The sequence below is a fragment of the Parasteatoda tepidariorum genome, chromosome 9, assembly GCF_043381705.1.
Source record: "Parasteatoda tepidariorum isolate YZ-2023 chromosome 9, CAS_Ptep_4.0, whole genome shotgun sequence".
In the NCBI taxonomy this organism is placed as follows: Eukaryota; Metazoa; Arthropoda; class Arachnida; order Araneae; family Theridiidae; genus Parasteatoda; species Parasteatoda tepidariorum.
Window position 1 is genome coordinate 10241171 of NC_092212.1, and position 21351 is coordinate 10262521.

Consider the following 21351-nt stretch of genomic DNA (forward strand, 5'->3'; position numbering starts at 1 on the left):
TTTCATAATTGGTAAAGTTATTTTTACACATATTACTATCAATAGGGAGTATTTTTATTGAAGCTTTGCAAGTTTATTCTTTGATTTGATTTTCATGATGACAACACAAGTGGTATTTCTGCACCAAGAAAATGACACTGACTACAATTAAAATTGTTTGTGAAAAATCATGTACTTTCAATATCATTTTGAAGTCAATGAGGGAGGTCACCCCTAAGAACGACCAACCTCCATTAAAGACCATTTTACAGTAGAACAGACAGTGGTAGCTTCCGAGAGGTTTCATTGTAAGATAGAAATGACTTCTATGAACATAAAAATGAAACTAACATTCCAAAAAGTACAGTTGGTCCACTAATTGTCAACAAGAACTTTAAATAGTGGGAACCAAATGGAATAAAATGAATTACGATTAATCAATAATAATAATTTTTTGAAGTGTTAAAGGCTATTTGTGAAAAAGAGCTTTTCCTTTTAACAAAATATTCATAAATTCAAAACAGATTATAATACATATTCTTTAATTTTATAAATTTATACAAACAGGCACAACATATATATATATATATATATTTCAGACAGACTGAGAGAGCTTTAATTAACTTAATTTATAAAAATATAATCATTTTCCATTACATGTAATACTGGTATTAATGGCACTAATGTTTCCTTAACCTTGAAGATATATCTCTTTTTATAACAATATCATTAAGAGAGAAAAATAAAATATTTACAAATAGTAAAATCATACAAAAAAAAAGACATTGAACTTTTTTAAATATTTAATCATTAGATGCATTTCAAAACTTTTATGAATATTTTTATTGTTATGTAAAAAAAAAGAATAAAAACACATACATTTTAATAAATCTACTACTTGAAAGATTTGAATAATGATAAGGATTAAGATGAATATAGATTTCAATGGATAGTGAGCCAGAATCAACTGCACTGCACGAAGCTTAAACAATAAATACATACTTGATACAGTGGAACCTCGTTAACACAAAATTGGCAGGACTATCATAATTATTTATGTTAACCAGATTTCATCTTATCAGATACATTATGCGAACATTTTATTACCTACTATTAATACATATTATGTACTGCATGTATGTACCAAACAAATTAAAATAAGCTTACAAATTTTAATAACTTAATTTAGGGTTGCACTCTTTTCGGGTGAAAGGTCACTTGCACAGAAGGTAGATTAACGAAGGGCTGCACTCATATTTAGTCATGTAAGCAGCAAATATGATAATTTTTATATAAACATTAATGTTCTTAGCGCTAAATATTTTTATCAGTAAACTTAATAACATATTTGCTGAAAATTAAATAATTTTAATTATTTAAACCTGAAGAAACTTATACTTTTTTTTAAATTTTTCCTCCTCTTTTCACAATAATTAATTTATCAAATATATATATATATTGGGAGTGGAGATATAAATTCTAACCAAAAAGCTTACAGAATAAAACTGCGAAAAATAAAAAATCTACGCATTTTATAGAATAATATAAATTTAAATTAAATATTTTAATTAAAGAAAATTTTATAATGTTTAAACTAGAACCAAATTTTTAAAAAAAAAAATTGCCTCAGAAGTTCCCGAAGGCGTACATCAACAGTAGGCGAGTCACATGTGGCCCGCGGGCCATAGGTTGTGCATCCCTAACTTAATTTAACTATTTTATTTATTTGCCCATCTGCTACTTCTATCAAAGGTTGATAAAAAAAAATAGCATTCCTTTCATGTTAAACGATAACCAGCTTGAAAATTTCATGTTAAACATGTAATATACAATAATAATTGATTGCTGACTATCGAACCACACATATGTGATTTTGCATTAATGAGGTTCAACTGCATAAGCAATTTAAAATTCAATCGAGATGGAAAGATCATTGGGGTATTTTATGGCTAGTAAAAGAAAAATTGCTGGAAGATTAAAATTTCGTATATTTTTATAAATTAGTTTCAATATATATTAGATTGAACAAAAGATATTGCTTAAGAAATTATAGGTTTTTTAACATTTTCACTTTTTAGCGAATCCATGTAGAATTAGACGTTACAAAGCAAATATTTAAAATAGGAAAATGTTAATTTTCGTTCTTGTATATATAACATTTGCATCAATACTGAATTTAGAAAACAATGTTGAACTGTGACTTTTCTATTATTATTTATTTATTTGGTAGGCTTTCTTCTGAATGTCCCTCATAACCTGAGCATCCCCATACCTTTCTAATAAGAGTAGTTTCAAATGCCATTCTCATTTCTCAGTACTTAATTATCATTAGGAGTGCTCAGATATTTTGTATGTCAAGTTTAAATATAAGTCAGAAATGGTATTCATCTGTTTAGAAATTTAAATTATTTTTTTGCATAGTACTTTAAATATATCAAGTATCTCAGTTAAACATAATTTGCCTGAATCAGACAGAAATAAAAATGGATAAAATAATTTAGTCTACTTTAGTTTTATTTCAATTTTTAAGAAAATACTAACATGTTATAAATTGCATAACTTTATAATCTAGGCTAAAATTAAAGGCTAGCTCACTCCTGCTAATCAAATTCCCAAATTGTTTCATCTATGGAACCCCAAATAGACCTTTCGGCGGAGCACCCCCGACTTTATAACAAAAAAAATTAAAGATAGCCTTGATTTGAAAATTGCAATGGGAAATACTAATTAAAATTAAAAACGTTATTGATTGAATCTAATTATAATTACAGGTTTCAAAAATTATTACTGGGTGAAAAAAAAGTCTCAATCTTTATAATTTTTTGTCACCTTTTGGGAACCACCATAACTATATTATACCATCTAACAGCTGAGTGATGCATGGACTTTTCCAAACTTATTAATATGATCCCATGACACATAAAGTTGAAGAACTCTGCTGCTTTAAATGAAGATATTAAATTTTATCTGATTCATATACAGCTTCAGTCTTCTATATTTGCAATAGTCTATGTTTCTGTTGCTATTGTTTTTACTTTTTTTCTAAATTCTATTTTTTAAATTCCTGTTAGCCAGAATTTATGCGAAAATTTTTTCAAGAATCTCTTTTTCTTTCTCTGTTGAACGCTTTCTTGCACTTGATAAAACATATGGTATATGCATCTTTTCTGCATAATTTGTTTATCTTTTTTGTCTTTGAAGAACTTAAAAATAATATCTAATTAAAAATTCAAATTAAAGTGATTTTAATTGCACAATTCATTCAACTACATGTGAATATGATTTCTCTAACAAAATTGCTCTAAGTTACTAACAATATGAATGGGAGAAAGTTTGCAGTGAAAATATTCACATATATCTTACTAGCACAATGTTAAGAAGAACATATTAGCAGGGGTGATTGTGAGCCCAACTCAAAAATCCTAAAAGTTTCTTGCGTAAAATCATTAATGACACATTTAAAAAATTAATGTCTTTATAAATTTAAATTGTTGATATTTTCACAACATGTAAAAGACAATTAAATAAATTATGTGCAGCGTAATTTAAATTAATAATTTTGCTATAAGTTTAATTTTTATCTTTAATCACATTTATTATTCTGCTAGAAAAAATATTTACAAATGAAAGAGATGCCAAGTATAACTTCTAGTTCCAATATTTTTAAATCAAATAGAAAAGAATTTTTATATATAAATGTGATTGATGATTTCTTGAAACTTCTGGACCTTGGATTTCCGGATCGCGGTTAGCGAAAAATCCAGACTTTTTCAGGAGCACAATCACCTCAGTATTAGGTAAAGACAATATCTTAAAAAAAAGATTTTAATTTATAAAATACTCAATCTCTAAACATGACTAAAAAATTCAAAATATATTTAAATATATTGTGTCTTTTACAAACAATCGGAAGTTTTAGTAAATACATACTTGCTGAAGACTGAAACTAGTAAATGTTGTTATTCACTCAGACCTTTTTATGAATGTAAAAAATATACAGGTATTAGGCTGGCAAACCCACTCTGAAATCCGCTGGTTCAGAGTGGGTTTGCCAGCAAACTCAAATTTGGATAATCTAAAACAAGCATTGATTTAGGTTTCTGTTTCCCTGGGAATATTTTTAAATAGCATATATATCCTGTAAATCTTAATTTGTAAAACTTCATAAATTTCCTTACATCAGTGTCCAAAATATTATATTGTATGAAAAAAAAATATAATCAAGCACAAACCAATTAGAAGTAAAGCTAGAGGACATCCGAAACTTTGATTGTTGGACTTTATTAATGCAGATTTCAAAACAATCAGGGTATTGAACTAACAAAACCTAGAAGGAGAAATAATGTTTTAGAGAAGACTAAGGCCCACCTCGGTCTGTTGTGCCAATAAGGATGTTTTGTCCGGATGTTAAAAAAAACTGAATAGCAATAGAAGTGATTTAAATTTATAAATCATAAATTGTCACAAGAAAGATGTTACATCCATATATTATGGTTTATTAACAAAATCCATTCAGAATTTGTCAACTAATATGGCACCAGAAACAGATTAGTTTTCAAATCTGTAATTAAACAATAATAATAATGATCACTCAAATCATTTCAGCAATAATAATTGACACATAATATTCGTTTTAAAAACTTAGCTTTTTTTCTTTTGATAGATTAAAAATTCATTTAATTGCATAAGCCGGGCTCTTTAAAAAAAAAAATTAAGGATTGAGGTTGCTCTTTTCAATACCAGACACGTTTCTTTGTCTTTACTTTATTGCTTATGGTCATAATTTTTCAGTATCATTTTAAAATTCCCACCTTAAATTACAATCGTTTATTAATAATTTTAAGGATCCGTAAAAATATTATTTCAATGCATTCAAATGAATTGTATTATAGTTCATCATATACATCTATTATTGAGTTTTAAAAACATAAATGACTTTAACAAGCAATAACGATGGATTAAAAAGAGGAAAAAGATTTGAAAACAAACTAACATACAATAGTCAAGACTATTTATATAGTTTATAAGTCACTATTAACTGTAGTGAATTAACATCTAGAACATTTATTTCTAATAAATCAACGGATAAGTTATGCAGCACAGAACCAGTGGAGCGCTTTTCGAACAGAGAATCTAATTCGTGCAAAGCAAAGGTACTTTTATCAACAAAAAAATTTTTTAGTAATAGCAGGAGGTTAATAATTTTTAATTCATTATAAGCACATTGCATTTATTATTTTTCGCATTGTTAATATTAGCTTTTTAATGACGACTAGGAAACTTGTCTTAATAGTGGACATCTCGTAATATGCAATATACCAAACTTTACTTTATAAGTAAAATTTAGCAGAAAAAGAGTTTTGTTGCTAAGTAAAAACTATGAACTATAAAATTGTTAGGGAACAAGTTGATAAGATTCTGAGGGTGCTCCACAGGCTCTGTGTTAAAGAACTCCCTTATTTTTCACTTTTTTATAAAAACAAAACAAAATCAGAAGAATATAATCAATTGAGATATGTTGAAAAACTCACAGTCATAAATTCCTTATTTTTTACACCATTAAAGCTCAACAGTTCTTAGAATATTTCACAAAAAAAAAATGACTTCACATTGAAAATGCTCTATTAAATACATTTTTCAAAACATTTAAGGTTTCCAGTCTAAAAGATATTCTTTTAAAAGTTGGGGTAAAGGCAATTTATTAATGTTCTGGGCAACCCTGTTGTCCACCGCGTTGTAAATGATGACGCGCGTCATCTGCTTCAAAGTCCTAGGTTGCGAACGCATCTGGCGCAGCAGCGTACTGACAGCCCCATTCATCGGTATGAGTGTTGTTTGAGTGCTCAAAATTTTAAAGCACTTGTACAGTTCTTTATGACTCATTGAGAAATAGTAGAGCCATATTAATTTTGTAAATGTTTGCTCTTCATCATTTAGAAGTTCTTCTTTCCTAATAATCAATTTAATATAATGATACAAAACCTGAAAGGTGAAAAAAGAAAAGAATTATTAACTGATTATTGAAAAACACTGATTAAAAAAATTAACTACAAAAACAGTTACTACATATGAGTTTAATACAAGTACATAGAAGAAAATGCTAAGCAAACATAATTTAAGACTCATTTTTAACATAGAAAAAGATTTTTAGCAAACAATACGATAAAACATTAAACTAGGGGTGCACAACTTTTTTGAGTGAAGGGCCACTTGCACAGCACATAGATTAACGAAGGGCTGCACGTATATTTAGTCATGTAAGCGGCAAATATAATGATTTTTATCTAAACATTAGTGTTCTAAGCATCAGATATTTTTTATCAGTAAAGTTAATAATATATTTGCAAAAAATTAATTACTTTTAATCATTTAAAACTAAAAAAACTGATAAATTTTTTCAAAAAACTTTTTCCATTTTTCACTATAATTAATTTATCAATATAGATATATACATAAATATTGGGAGGTGTGATAAAAATTCAAACAAAAAAGAAGCTTACAGAATGAAAGTGCAAAAAAAAAACTCTCCCTGCTTAAGGGCCAGATGATAAGAAAACAGGTGTTCAATGAGTCACCCTTTCTCACTGAGCTATGATTGAAAAGAAACAACTATGTAGGGGGTGAGAAAGAGAATGATTGATGATATTTATAGTACAAGACTCTTACTTCTCTTAACAGTGCAGAGAACTAATGATTATTTCTGAAATTATGGTAAAGTAAACATCTTTTAACAAAGAAAAAAAAAATCTTATGAGGGAAAAAAACCCTATTTTTCTAAAAAACGGAAGGGAAATGTATCGAATTTCGTTCTGGTTTTCTGATTTTCAGTTAAGGGGCCGTTCAAAAAGTATGTACATCCCGATAGGGGAGAGGGGATTTGCTATTTTGTATCATTTTGTACGATGGGGAGGTATTATACAAAGTATGTACATTATAAGCATACACCAAATTTAAATTTGACTGTTTCCTACACATGTATTATACATATGTTTGTTCTTGTATTTTTTTTCACACGGCGACCACTTGTTAGAATGAGTAAATCAGTTCTCAAAAAAAGTTGTCTCGCAAAATAAAAAATTGCTAACACCAAACTTTCCTGGAAACTTTTTCTGGTACCGGGTGAAAACATTGTTTAAATAATTTAAATGAATAAATTATTTTAAATAAATATTTTATTTTATTTAAAACATAATTAATTTAATTTTTATAAAAAAGGGGGGTAGACTAATAAAATGTACGTACTCTAAGGGGAGGGGGGAGTAAGACCTTATTAACGGTAATGTACAAAGGGGGAGGGGGTTAAAATGTATCCATTTTTGTGTACGTACTTCTTGAACGGCCCCTAAGAGGTTCTGCACTGTATATATATATATATGCCCGTTGCAGAATTTTTTCGAGCTATCTGCGACAAAATTCTATCACTAATATCTTTCTGCAAGATACTTTTAATAATAACAAATATATATGTTACTCATTTAAAGTAACAAAAGCACTGTGTTTACAACAACAAAAAATTTAAAAAATTTTTAATTGAACAAGTAAAAAAATTTTATTCTTACATTAAGGGAGATATTCATGCACTTTGTTGAGGGGAAAATAGACTATTTATTTCCGTCTTCGCAATTCATAAATAATCATCACAAAAAGAAAACTAAAATTTTTTACTTGCAAAATCTTTCTGCAAGAACTGTGTAACGTTCTGCGACAATGTCGCCGTGTCGCTGTAATTCTGCCACTGGGTATATATCCAACATAAAAAGCTTCTACTAATCTTTTTATGTTTATAATAGGGAAAGCATCTTAAAAAGATAATTTTTGTTAAATTTTTAGATGGTAATTAAAACATTTTTGGGGAGGGGGATATAACATAAAAAGTTTCAAGTAATCTTTTTATGTTTAGCATAGGGAAAGCATCGTAAATAGATAATTTTTGCTAAATTTTTAGATGGTAATTAAAAAATTTTTGGGGAGGGAGATATAACATAAAAAGTTTCAAGTAATCTTTTTATGTTTATCATACGGAAAGCATCGTAAAATAGATAATTTTTGTTAAATTTTTAGATGGTAATTAAAACATTTTTGGGGAGGGGGATATAACATAAAAAGTTTCAAGTAATCTTTTTATGTTATTTCTTTAATTAAATCTTTTCCTTAGTTTAATATTCAAAACTAAATGCTTTCTAACACTTTAATATTCGCATGCTGTCATTAAATCTATTTTTGACTTCAAGTTATGCATCAATTAACATTTTTGATTTTTCCCTTTTTTTGAACCGTGAGAAAGACTTTTTCCCTTGACCTATTAAAAAGACCAATTATAATTATTAATGTTTCCCTTATTTTAATTGAAATAATTTAAGGATTTTGCAAGATTATCTCTAACTTTTAATTGAGAGCTTAATTTTGTGTCACTTGGATGATTGTTGTTTTCTCTTTCTAATAATAATTAAATAAATATAGGGTCCTCTTCCCCTGCCTAAGCCCTGATTTCATCCTTCCTCTCGGCAACGACTTTTGATATATATATATTAAAAATATTTCATTACTTTTACGATGAACAACACCTAGCTACAACTCAAAAACATTTGTAGATGCCACTGTAAAATAAATAATGTATGAAAGATTTTAAGTCAGATACAAGAGATGAAAATATTAATAAATGTCCTCACCCAATTAGATGGTTTCTTAATATAAACAGAGCTCTGAGAATGATATATCATAGGTTCAGTACTACTAATACTAGTATTTGGATTTGCTCCGTATTGAAGCAAGACAAGAGTCAAATCATAAACATAATCCAAGTCCCATGGCACACGGGCATTCTGCACCATATCCATCAAAGCTAAAAGGGTATGCTGAGTTCTTTGGGAGAATCTCACATTCGGATCAAGTCCATGCTGCAAAAGTATGACTAGTAGCTGTCTCACAAAAGACAGAGCGTTGTCTTTTTCCTCCTTATTACTCAGATTGATATACTCACTAGCAGTAAAGATCAGGACATGCAGAGGCGTCAGATTACTGCGAGAAGAACAATTAGGATTAGCACCATACTTGCATAGTAAGCGGACACAATTAAGATAAAAAACTTTTTTTGTGTGAGTCAGATAGTGCAAAGGATCCTTGTTGATAAGGGGTACTAGACAAACCATAAGGGGTACAGAACCATCTCTACCTACGGAGTTGGGATTGCCTCCGTTCTGAAGAAGCATCTCTAACAGTTCATAGCGGAATTCCCAGTCCCTGATATGTCTCAGGACACAAGCTAAAGCACTGTTTCCTGGATGATTTATGCTGGGAAGAGCACCATTTTGAAGTAAGTATCGCATTAAATGAAGCATGTCCCACTTGTTCCAAGGCCTAGGCTCCTGGTTGTAGCCATAATGTGATTCTTCTAAAGCATATCGCACTATTAAAGCATGCAAGGGAGTGTTGCCCAGAGTATCTGGTTCGTTCATGAGTTCTCGGCAACCGTGGTCGAGGAGCATTTTTAATGTGTTTAATGTTTCTTCTGCAGACTTTCTTCCTGACAACAAAACCACATGAAGCAAAGTCATTTGCTGTGTGGCGGTTCGAACCATCATATCAGCCCCGCATTGAATCAACAATCCAAGAAACTTTAGATTTTGAATAGCAGCTTGATGAATAGGATAATACTCATCATAGCACTGGTTGATTTCATCAGAGCGTTCAGAGACTAAATATCGTACACAATTCCACGCCCCCCGTTCACAAGCTAGATGCAGCAAGGGTCGCTTTTGTTGCCAAGGTAGCCAATTATCTTCCCCTTGGGCCAAAAGAAGCTCCAAAATTTCAGCTTGGTCACCGTCAATGGCATAATACTCAGCAGACTGTAGCCGATCGGACGTCCGGTCTTCAATTCCCATACCGGGAACAACATAAAATCTTAACTCACAATTTTGATTATGAGGACCCGGAAAACACATTCTTGCTTCCAGATCCACTCTGGCGCCATGTTTCAACAGAAGCTCAACAATTTCTTCTGTTCCATGAAATGCAGCAATATGCAAAGGTAAGCTACAAGCTCCTCTGTTAACATCACAGCCTCTGTTCAAGATCCATTTAACAAGCTCAACGCAATTGAATCCTATAGCGCGTTGAAGCAAGTTATATCCATCTGCACTTTGAACAGAGAGAATGTTTTCACCCTAAGAAATGCAAAACAAATGAGTTTAGTGTGCTTTAAAACTTAAAGAGCAACTATATATACAGTATACACTATTACTTATCTTTTAACAATGTGGGACATTACGTTTAGCGATAGTCTAAAACTAGATATTGTTGTTAAGTTTAAGTAAACAGTAAATAACATGGTAAAAAACTGAAATTAGAAGGAAAAAAATACGAATTAAACTGTAATACTTAACTGAGAATTTTGCCGTTGAAGTTTATTTATAAAAAAAGAAATAGCTGCTTTTGTTGTGCTTCCTAAAGTTTGGAACAAAATGATTGCACACCAAGATTGCACACTATAAAATGGAAACAATTTAAGATACTAATTAATTAACCACGAAAACTTACCACAGTTAGTCTGATGGCAAGGGCTCTTTAAACCAGGATACGTCTACCAATGAGGATATTTTAAGCCAGCACTGTGGTGGTGAGTGCAAACTGGGTATACAAATCGAATTGATCAGCCAACGCTTGGATTCGAACCAGGCTCGCCTCATTGAGAGGCGAGCACTCTATTCTCTAAGCCACCATGACTCCTACACAATTCATTGCACCAAATTTAAATTGCAAAATAGAAAAAAAATACAATTTATTATTTTATTTGCAGGCCTTGTCGCCAGCCTGTCATTATCCTTCACACGTTTATAAAGTTTCAGATGGACGTGCTTTTACTTTATTTCGCAGGAAAACAAAGATTTATCTAACATAAACTTATAAAAAAACAAAAATGAACAATTATATAAGTAAGGTTGACAATGAAAGCAAATAAAAATTTTCAATTTACTGTATTATTCAATACTAAACATAATCCTCAGTTCCATACAAAAATTTCGTTCACATCCCTGACCCTAAATTGGCTGCTACTAAGAATAAATGTTATTTGGGTCACCAGCAGGACTGGGCTATAAATTGATGTATCGAGACATATCAATTTAACGCATATATCGACAAGACGATACAGCGACTTTCATTCCAGGCGATGCAACAGAAATCTGATTTAAGCCGTCGAGTAAAGACAACGAGCGCAAAACGATATAGCGATATAAGACACGCAAGGATATAAGATAACAATAATCGATATAAGACTCTTCTCTTACGTTCCGATGTCGACTAGCGCTGTGGAAGACGATGTTCGTTTCGTAACGTTGAAATGGCCTTGATTGGTGAGCTGTAGAATCAGAGTTTTGAGAACATATATCGTAATATCGCATGTTCGTTTTCGCACCTCTTAGTTTTTTTTCCTTGTTGCAACTTGATATCGTTTCTTGTAAATTACTTTCAGTGGGACTAACTTCGTGATCGCGAATGTTACCTTGTTCTGAAGGCAATCTATTATTGAAAAGAATATATAAATAAAAGTTTCTTCATTAATTAGATAAGTTTTTTTTAACAAAACTTTTTTTTATTTTTAAATGTGAAAATTATCGGAAATCTAATTTAAGGCGCCCATAAAGAATTAAATTTGTTAGGTTATTTTTTTACTTTCTTTTAATTTATTAAAAACTTTTTGGATAAAACTTCTAATAATTTAATAGGTTTTTATTACTGATTTTAAATTTATAAATCTTGTTTTTATTTTTAGAAATAAAGTTAAAACAAAACTTATTTTTTGTCATTTGGATTTGGACATAAGTCAACCAACATTGTTTAATTCAAAAAAATTTGAAATGTTTGCGTATTTTATTCATTTTTTTTAAATCATTAAGCACTTTGTTTTCGTAGAAAAGTTTGTTTTTTCAAAAATATTCTTTTTATATTATTTGTTAATTAGCTAAATATATTATCGAATATCACAATTCTTTTGTTTTTAATTTTAAGAAATTAAACGTTACTTTGTTTTTCGTTCATAATTCGGTCATTATTCAATTTAATTTAATTATTTATCTGGAATAATAATAATAAATAGTGTTTTAAAAGCGTTTTTTTTCTAAAATTTATTTAGCACTTTGTTTTAAACATACAAATAATTTTTAACGAACTTATTTTTTAAATTTTCTTTTTATACTGTTAGGTAAATATATTGATAAATTTCAATTTTATTTATTTTTCTTATTATTTATTTTTAAATTAAGAAATCTTTCGTTTATTTGAGTGATCATTTTTACAAAATGTAACAAAACTTGCATTTACTTTTTCATTTAGAAATTGAACATTACGATCGAACTTAATAATTATGTAATTATTTACGCATAATAGTACAAGAAAATATTAATTTGTAAAAAACGCTATAAAAAAACAGTTTTTAACACTTTGTTTTAAGCGTATTATGAATTTCTAAACAAATATTTCAATAACTATTTTAAGTAAGATTTGTACATTGTAGTCAATTTATTTAATATCTTTCTTGAGCAAAACATATATACTTCAAATTTATAAATTGATTTAAATCAATCTGAGTATGGAGTTTTGATAGAAATATGACTTTCTGTGCCTTAAAAGTAAATGAAATTCAAAAATACTATATTGCGATGCATCGCTATATTGCGATGCAAAACTGACGATGCANTTGCCGCTAGTAAAAAAATTGGCATAAAAAAAGAGACTCATCTTGCAAAGAACCTTTCGTATAACAACAAGTAATTTTATAATTTAATTTAGTGAAATAATTTCAATTTTGTCAACATATGTGCTAGCTACTCCCTCATGTTTTTGTTACGATATATAGTTGGCTACTATACATGTTGGACCCTTCTTTACGTGCTTTATAAAGCACGTAAAGAAGGGTCCAACATGATTGCATAGGATCTCTGTATTCTTTTCCAAGGTTCTAATAGTTTTCACATGGTTCTTCCCTCTTTAAAATGTATTGTTTATGGGCGAAAAATATCAAAAGTTTCTTTTGCTCAAGTTAGGGGGGCCCCAAAATCCTATTATGCTTCCCCTATTTTCAGAGGTTAATCGGGCCCTGAATCTGAGTATGGAGTTTTGATAGAAATATGACTTTCTGTGCCTTACAAGTAAATGAAATTCAAAAATACTGTATCGCGATGCATCGCTATATCGCGATGCAAAACTGACGATGCATACATAATTTCTAATATCGCCCAGTCCTAGTCACCAGTGACATTTAGTGGCAGTGAATGGCTATAACAACTATAGGATGGTAATGATGCAAGAGACAAGATTAACTCTGACAGCATAACTATTTCTAAATTGCAGTGAAACATAAAAAATATAGTTTTTCATGTTTAATACACATAGCAATTATAAAAAAAAATTTCCTGACCCATTTTAATTTTTATATAGAGGAAGTACATCATGAAAGACCGAAATTCTAATAAGGGACAGAGTAAGGTAATAATATATTTATATATATTTAGCCTGGACAAAAGTAGGTAGTATATAGCTCTGTTAACTGCATATTATTTTGCTCTTCAGAAAGTGCCAAATATATAGAAACGAATTAAAAGGAATTTTCTTTCAGTTTGCTGTTAACATGGGGGAGCGAATTACACATTTATAGAGAGTGAATTACACATTTATAGAGAATGACTCAAATAAATTTCAAAGCTAATTAACTTTAGCTCGCTAAAATGGCACGTAAAATCTTTATCCATTCAGCTTTTCGATTATTTATCAATAACATCTCTAATAGGGAATATTGCAAAAACCACGATTGGAAACTAAAGTACCTAAATTAAAATAAATAAATTCTAACTCATACACTACTCACTTTAGGAATATTGCTAATATATGTTTCGATGTGGCACCATTCAATATGTGATAATTCTTTCTCCCTCATGTCCTGAAGAAGGGCAAGCACTATGTTCTTAGTGGTCTCTGATGTTCCAGACGAGAGGAGGTGACCCCCGGTCTGGAAAAAGCTACTGATCATAGAGCCCATTCTCCTCAACAGTCCCGGGCTACAGCAGCCGCCGTCCTCTTCCTCTTCACACGCCTCCAATGCTCACGATTGCTCGGAGAAAAGCACAAAGAGAATAGCACTATAGCACACACACATTAGTGTAGGGATTTTACGAAATGTCATTTTGTGCTCTGAAAGACATGCATACGTCCAATGTTTATCCGGCGCATTCTTTTTTTCAACTTAATAATGCATTCAAATGGAACTGAAAAGAGTAAGAAAAATAATTATTAGCTAGCAATTTTTGTTACTAAGAAATTGAACAGTTAATTTAATCATGTTAAAAAATTTACATATTGATGAAAATTAAACTATAGCAGAAACCTAGGATGAGGTGGGAAAGATATAGACCTAGGATCTTTCCCACCTCAAATTAAACTATAGTACAGCCTGCAAATATAGCCATTCTATCCCATTTAGAACGAACACAGAAATCTTTATTTTCATAAAAATTTAACGAAAAAAAAAATTACTACGGTCATCCAGGTGTGCAAAAATTTCTCAGAGTCTAATATTTTTTCTAAACTTATTTATTTATTTTTATTTATTTTTTTAATTTTCCTTAAAATTATAGCTTTATATTTTTTGATACCATAATGGCTTCAAAATATTTTAGAAAGTAAAGATTGTATATAAAAAATTTTTGATAATTTTTCAACAACCAAAAAATAAAATTCACTTGATTTACAATTCGTAAATAAACTAGCCTGTGTATTAAAAATAATAGAAATCAAAATAAATTGAAATAGTAATAATTTATAAAACTAAATTTAAGAAACCATTCATAAACTAATAAATAAAAAAACTGACATATAAGGTTGTTACTTGTGTTATACTTAACATAACAAAATATTCTAACACTTTTAAAGACAAGCAAATCTTTATTCTTCTTTCTTGAAAGATTTTTTTTTTCTGCAATGATAAAGTTTTTCTTGTAAGATTCTTTCCATTTAAAATTTTAGTACAAGAAAAAAAATTTAAAAGATACTTTTTTTCAGCAATAAAAATTTTCTAGCAAACTATTTTGTTTTTTTTCTTTGGATTACATATTTTCCAAGCGATGCCTGAATATCCTCCTGATCCTTATTCCCACGATCGGACATATTTTGCACTCTAGATCATCTAAAAAGTGACATTAAATTAACTTCTTAGCTGCTTCTTAATTAATTTATAACTACAAAAGCTAGAAGACAATCAACTATCCATAAGCATATCTAATATCTAACTTTAAGAAAGTACCCTTCCTGGACAAAATATCTGATACATAGGAAAAAACCATCAATCTGTTCCTTATTTAAAATTGTTATAAGTTTCGTCAATAAGTAAAATTGCTTCTCATTTATTTTTTCTTATTAAGTCACACATTTTATCTTCTGTAGGTTAAAATTTTCTTTTCAAGTTAAGATTAGTATTTCTCAAATTCAGGTAATCATCTATTTCATTATGATTAACATGTAAACAAAATATTCTGTGTTTTTGTGGAAAATATTCACGTTTAAGGAAAGAAAAAAAAACTATGAATGAGAAGTAATGATCGGGGTTGGCAAACAGAGCCTTCTAGCTTTGTTTTTTTTTTTTTAAACTAAAGTGTTTATTCACGCCTGAGAATTAATATGTCCCACCCATTAATTCTTGAGAGAAAAATTTTACATGCCATATCATAAAAATTTTATCTTAGAGGTATTCTTAGTATCCTACTAAAACACTTAAAAATAAAAAATATTGTCTTTCGCATTTGAAAACTCTAAAAGTTTGTTTTCTACCCTAAAATGGCCAATTCGATAATCAATGAACATGTAGATCAATTTAGGAAAAAGAAAAGTTTAAAAAATGATACATAATTGTTAAAATAATGTAGTGACGTATCTATAAAATGCGCAAGATGTTAAAGTTTTCTCCCATCTTAACTAGTATTGAAAGAAAAGGAAATAGCTCATTAAAATAAGAAATTAGTGAAACATTTATTTTTGGTACAAAGTTATCAAAATTGAAACAAAAAAATCAAAATTATTAAAAATTATCAGCTACTGACAAAAATCACTATCGTGGATTCATAGTTTTATTTATGCATTTAGTAACAGTGAGTAAAGGCAATAATAGTTACAACATTAACCTAAATTTTGAGTTTTCAATTATTCTATATATTTTTACACTTTGCGACTGTGTATGAAAATGTTAATGTTTAAAAATGAACCGTGATGGCTCAGGGGACAGAGCATTCGCTTTCCAATGAGGTGAACCGGGTTCGAATCTGGTTGATTCGCTAGTCGATAAGAATTCCTCATCCAGTTTGCACCGACTTTGGTAATGATGTGGAACCCTATGACAGAATTTTTTCGGGCTTTCTGCGACAAACTTCCCTAGCATTAATAATATATTTTTCTTTAAAATAATTTTAATTATAACAATTACTAAATTAAAGTAACAGAAACGTTGTGTTTACACAAGATAGTATAGAATAAAACGTATAGAAAGTTTTAATTGTAAAAGTAATATTTTTTTTTAATTCTAATATTATTGGCACTTTCTCACATTTTGCAGGTGGAAAAACGACCTTATTATTTCCCCTTTCTAATTTTGTAAATCATTACAAAATTTAAATTCATAAATAAATTAAACGATAGTAAATTAGAACTTGTACATAAATTAAGAATCGTAAAATTCATGTAGTAATTCCAAAATAAAGATAGACTACAAAATCACACGAATGGGACTAAAATCTATCTGCAAAAACTCTGTAACGTTCATCCAACAATGTGGCCGAGTCGCCGCAATTCTGCCACAGGGATGTGGAATATCCTCAGTGGTAGATGGATCATGAGTTAGAGTTCCTTTGTTGTCATAACATGTTTTTACTAATAATTCTATAAATATGATAAATCTTTTCGGATCAACACTTGTGTATACTATTTTAATAACTCGTTGTTCTTTTTAAGCCAAATAAATAACCACGATTCGTCTTGATGATTATCAGTTCAGAGAGTAATATAATTTTATTTTACTTATTCTTTAATATTTTTTTCCTTATTCTTTAATTTTTGAAAATAAACTTTTAATTATATATATTGGTTCCAGAAGAAATATTTCAAAGAACTATAAATATCTAGTACATAATACATTGTTCCATTAAAAAAGTAAAGTAAAAAGGTTTGCAATGTGTTATGTAATAAAGCAGACATTATAGTAAGCCATTTAAGTTTGCACATTTTAAAGAAGAAATAACTTTTTTCAATGCAATGAGATAAACTAAATTAAATGGAAGAGATCCTAAATGAGAATAAGACTAAGATTTATGAAATTTGTTGAAACTTAGTTTTCAGACAGACTTTGTTCATTTATATTGAGTTAGTAAATTTAATATAAGTGATAAAACTAAAACTAGAAATTTCATCACTAAATTATAAAAGAAATTTATGCTTAAAACTATTTCATTTAAACCAAATTTGTTTTTTTAAGGGGAAAAAAAGGAAAAAAACTATATTTGGTTAGAAATTCTTTGATAATTTGTCAAGTTTTTTTCTGTATTGATTTCATTTTATAATAAATGAAATAATTTTATTTTTAAAAATCAATCATATTTGTGAAATTTTGAAATTTCCCTTTAGTCAAAAGAAATAATGAATTCTGTACTTTAAGTTTTTTTTTATACATATATCTATATATATATTAATGAATTGTTTTTCAAACTTTAAAATACAGGACAATTATAATAAGGTAATCTGTCTTACTGTTTCTATACCATATAAAATATTCATTATTAATATTAATCCTAAATATTGTTGATATTTTTAATTAAATTAAATATTTCTTTAAATTAAAATATCTTGTAATTGGCAATCTGAAACATTTCATAAGTCTTTAGAGAGAAGTTTTGTCAATACAAAAATTAATTTAAGCATAAAAAGAAGAAAAACTAAAAAAAGTAAATACGTACTTCAACTGTTTATATTTTAGTTTGTTAAAGAAAATTTTATCAATTTGTTTATTTACACACAAAAATAAAGAAAATAAACTTTATGAATACTAAATATATCAAGTATATTCTTTAATCATTTATTTGCATGCATAAATTATGTTCATTTCTCTTTTTGTGCCCTAATCAGACTCAAATTTATAGCATTTAATTTATGAAAAACAGTTATTCTCAATTGAAAACAATAAATGATATGTATATTTAATACACAAAATAAAAAATTACATAAATAATTTTTTTCACTTCTATAAAAATTATTAAATTTCAGTTGTCTGAAACATTAGAAATAAATTGATAAAACTAAATATATATCTTATGTTATTTAACATAATTAAATAAATTATGTATATCATAGCTGAGAGTTACTTCCAATTTTAAATGGGGGCAAAATAAAAAGTTTTTTTTTTCCATTGCAGTTTATTTTACACAGGGATAGAAGCTTCCTGATTTCATTAAAATCCAGTATTTCATTAGTAATAATGAAATAAAAACTCAACAAATTTTACAGCTAATTTAACACATTGAACATTAATATTCTTTAGAAAAATATCATCTCTTCACATCTAAATATAGAAGAAATAAAGAACTATGAATTATTCATATTCAGGAAAAATTATGTATGATTTAACTTTTTTTAAATTAAACTTTTGCATTTTAAAAATATATTTGTAGCAAAACTTTCCTCATTTAGATGTTACTTTTAAAGCCACATATACTGGGATTATAATTAGAAAAGCTAATTTAAGGAAGACCATAACTGCTCTCAATAAAGAAAACTAAAAAATTACGATTTCATTAATTTACAAGTTCAAATGAATGAATTTTTCTTCACAGTAAATAACATAATAAATATTGACGATGTAAACTTTAAAGAAATAGATAATCAATGAATTTGCAATAAAATTAATTACCAGGTATTTATGAATTTTAGATAGTTAAACAGGTATTTATCTTTGTTGATCTAAATTCTAATATGGATCAACAGATCATAGAATTCATAAAATGTCATAAATATATACACAAAACAAAACCTAAATTTTAAATAAATGTATCGTATGAAAACAATGGTAATTTTCAAAATTAACTAAAAGAATATGATGAAGAAAAATAATAATAAAACAAGAGAAATGTTCTCTTGTAATGAAGAAAATGTATAGAATAAAGAAAAATGAATGCCTTAATCATTCACTAAAATGTTAAAGGCGAAGTTAAATCTAACTTTACAAAAGAATACAATGAAATACAAAAACAACTATGATATTAAAAAATACTTATATAAGTCCTCTTAAAATGAATAAAATATTTAGAATAATAAGTATTATAGGAAAATAGATGTTAATCATTAAATTAAAGAATGTTCAAAAAAATAGTACAATATGCAGAATGATTAATTAAAGGGGCAGAGACCCAATATTTATAATAAAACAAAAATAATTTAAGTTGCTTTATACATACACAAAAGTACATTTAGAATAACATAGTATGTAAAAGAATCCAGCAGAAAGCTTCAATAGGATAATTTTTATTTTTATTATAAATATTATAAAAACGATGCAGCAATAGTTAACAATTACTCGTTAAGTTTATTTGAATAGTAATTATTTTAATAAAAATGTGTATTCTGCTGCGATTGTTTTTTTCTAGCTACAATCAGCGTTTCAAATATTACTAATGCGCTAGGCGTAAGTTTCGAAAAATAATCTTAATTTTGTAATATACGGATTTAAAATTAAGATATTAGAAAAACATTCTCACTTATCAGCCTCTTTTCTGTTCAAAGTAATTTAATTAAGGCTAGCACCCAAACGTCGTCAGAGCTACCTCTAACTTTCCCTAATTAAATTAAACAGCTTATTACTCTAAATCAGATGATACAGCAAAAGTACTTTAAAAACAAATGATCATATACGAATTTCAACTTAACATTCGACTTACTATTGACATTTAAAACCAGAACTAGCAAAGAAATTCTTAATACGAAATAGGACAGGCTTTGTTTATATGTGTATAACGTAAAGATAATTACAATCAATACTCTTTTTTTCTTAAGTTAATAGAGGGTTTGTCACTTCGATGCTTTCCTTTTTAAGCTTTATATTTGTTAATTTCATAACTAAAATTCCTTAAATCCAGCCATTATTTCCACTGCACCCACTTTTTCAAGAGAGAAAAGAAAAATTAGCAAGTTCAGTATTATGTAACAAAAGATGGCAACGTTGATAAAATTATATCCGGGAGAAAAAGTGGTATGATACTATGCACTGAATGGCAAAAATAAATTGTAGTTAGGCTCAATGCCTATTTTGCAAATGCGGATGATACTTTCGAAAAGATTCCTTACTAGATTCGCTCACGCGCAGGAACATTCCCGCTGCAAGCGATGTACTTCCGTTTATCGTCGAGAAAATATGAGAACCTCATTGGTAGATAGGTACTTTCACTTCATCACACTAGAGCTGCACAATGGGCTGGGAAACATTCCTGAGGATAATCCGAAAACTTGCAATCGCAATTTTGATCCTCTGCAGAGGAGATGGTTCACCTGCTTTGGAAGCCTGACGAACTGCGAGAAAAACAGAGCACTTTAAGGTAGAACAGTTTAACGAGGACCGATACCTGCACCCTCGGTCCCTACGCAGGCTAATCAAAGTGGTTACCCACTCATTTACTGACCACAGCCAGAGATGCTTAAATTCGGTACTCTGCAGAAACAGTGTCTATACGATCTACACTGTGGGACTTAATTTTTTTCTCTTAGAGGCACTTTTATTTACGTCAGCGTCGAGCTACTCCAAGGGATATTGGTAACGATCTCTGGGAAACACGCGCGAGAAAGATCCGAAAACACTATACAAACGTTTCATCCCAGTTTACAGGGAGTAAACACTTACATATCATCCATCCACATATCGAAATTTTGATCTGAAGAGCGCGATCCATCTTCGGTACAGTAATCCCAATTATATTGATTTGTTATAAGAACTTAGAGGACTTTGTGACCCCGATAAATTTAGCGTGCACCAGTCACCATTTTGTACATCGAGAGTCTTCGGCCGGCGAGAATCGAACTCACAATCTCTGCAGCATGGGCCCAACCCCTTACCAGCCAGTCTCTCCTGGACCCTTCTTTTATTAGAGTCATTCTCTGAAAATATTAAGTGTGGTATTTACAGAAGTGTGCTAGGCTAGTTCTTCGATAAGATACCTCAGAAAAGAATAGTGTAGTCATGAAAAATAGCAGAAGTAAATAAATAAAATTATAAGATTGTTAATAATCTTAAAGAATTTTTAAAAAAAATACTATACACATTTAAACTCATTTTTATTAAAAAAAAAAAAAAAA

The 21351-nt window shown here is 28.9% G+C and overlaps 1 protein-coding gene across 3 annotated transcripts; it reads right to left on the reverse strand.

Annotated features, from left to right (window-relative positions):
• Nucleotides 1–4625: 4625 nt before the first annotated feature.
• Nucleotides 4626–20347, reverse strand: LOC107438370 (ankyrin-3). Of its 3 annotated transcripts, XM_043051924.2 has the most exons (5): nucleotides 19944–20161; nucleotides 19764–19841; nucleotides 13844–14240; nucleotides 8649–10145; nucleotides 4626–5961 (listed from the first exon to the last, which is right to left on the reverse strand). In XM_043051924.2, exons 3-5 carry the CDS (start codon nucleotides 14012–14014, stop codon nucleotides 5626–5628), a joined length of 2004 nt encoding a protein of 667 aa, XP_042907858.1. In that variant the 5' UTR covers nucleotides 14015–14240; nucleotides 19764–19841; nucleotides 19944–20161; the 3' UTR covers nucleotides 4626–5625. The 3 variants fall into 3 exon arrangements, with proteins under 3 accessions (XP_042907858.1, XP_015906135.1, XP_015906134.1); XM_016050649.4 differs by lacking the exon at nucleotides 19764–19841 and having other exon boundaries at nucleotides 20035–20347; XM_016050648.4 differs by lacking the exon at nucleotides 19764–19841 and having other exon boundaries at nucleotides 19944–20207.
• Between the last annotated feature and the right edge of the window lie 1004 nt (nucleotides 20348–21351).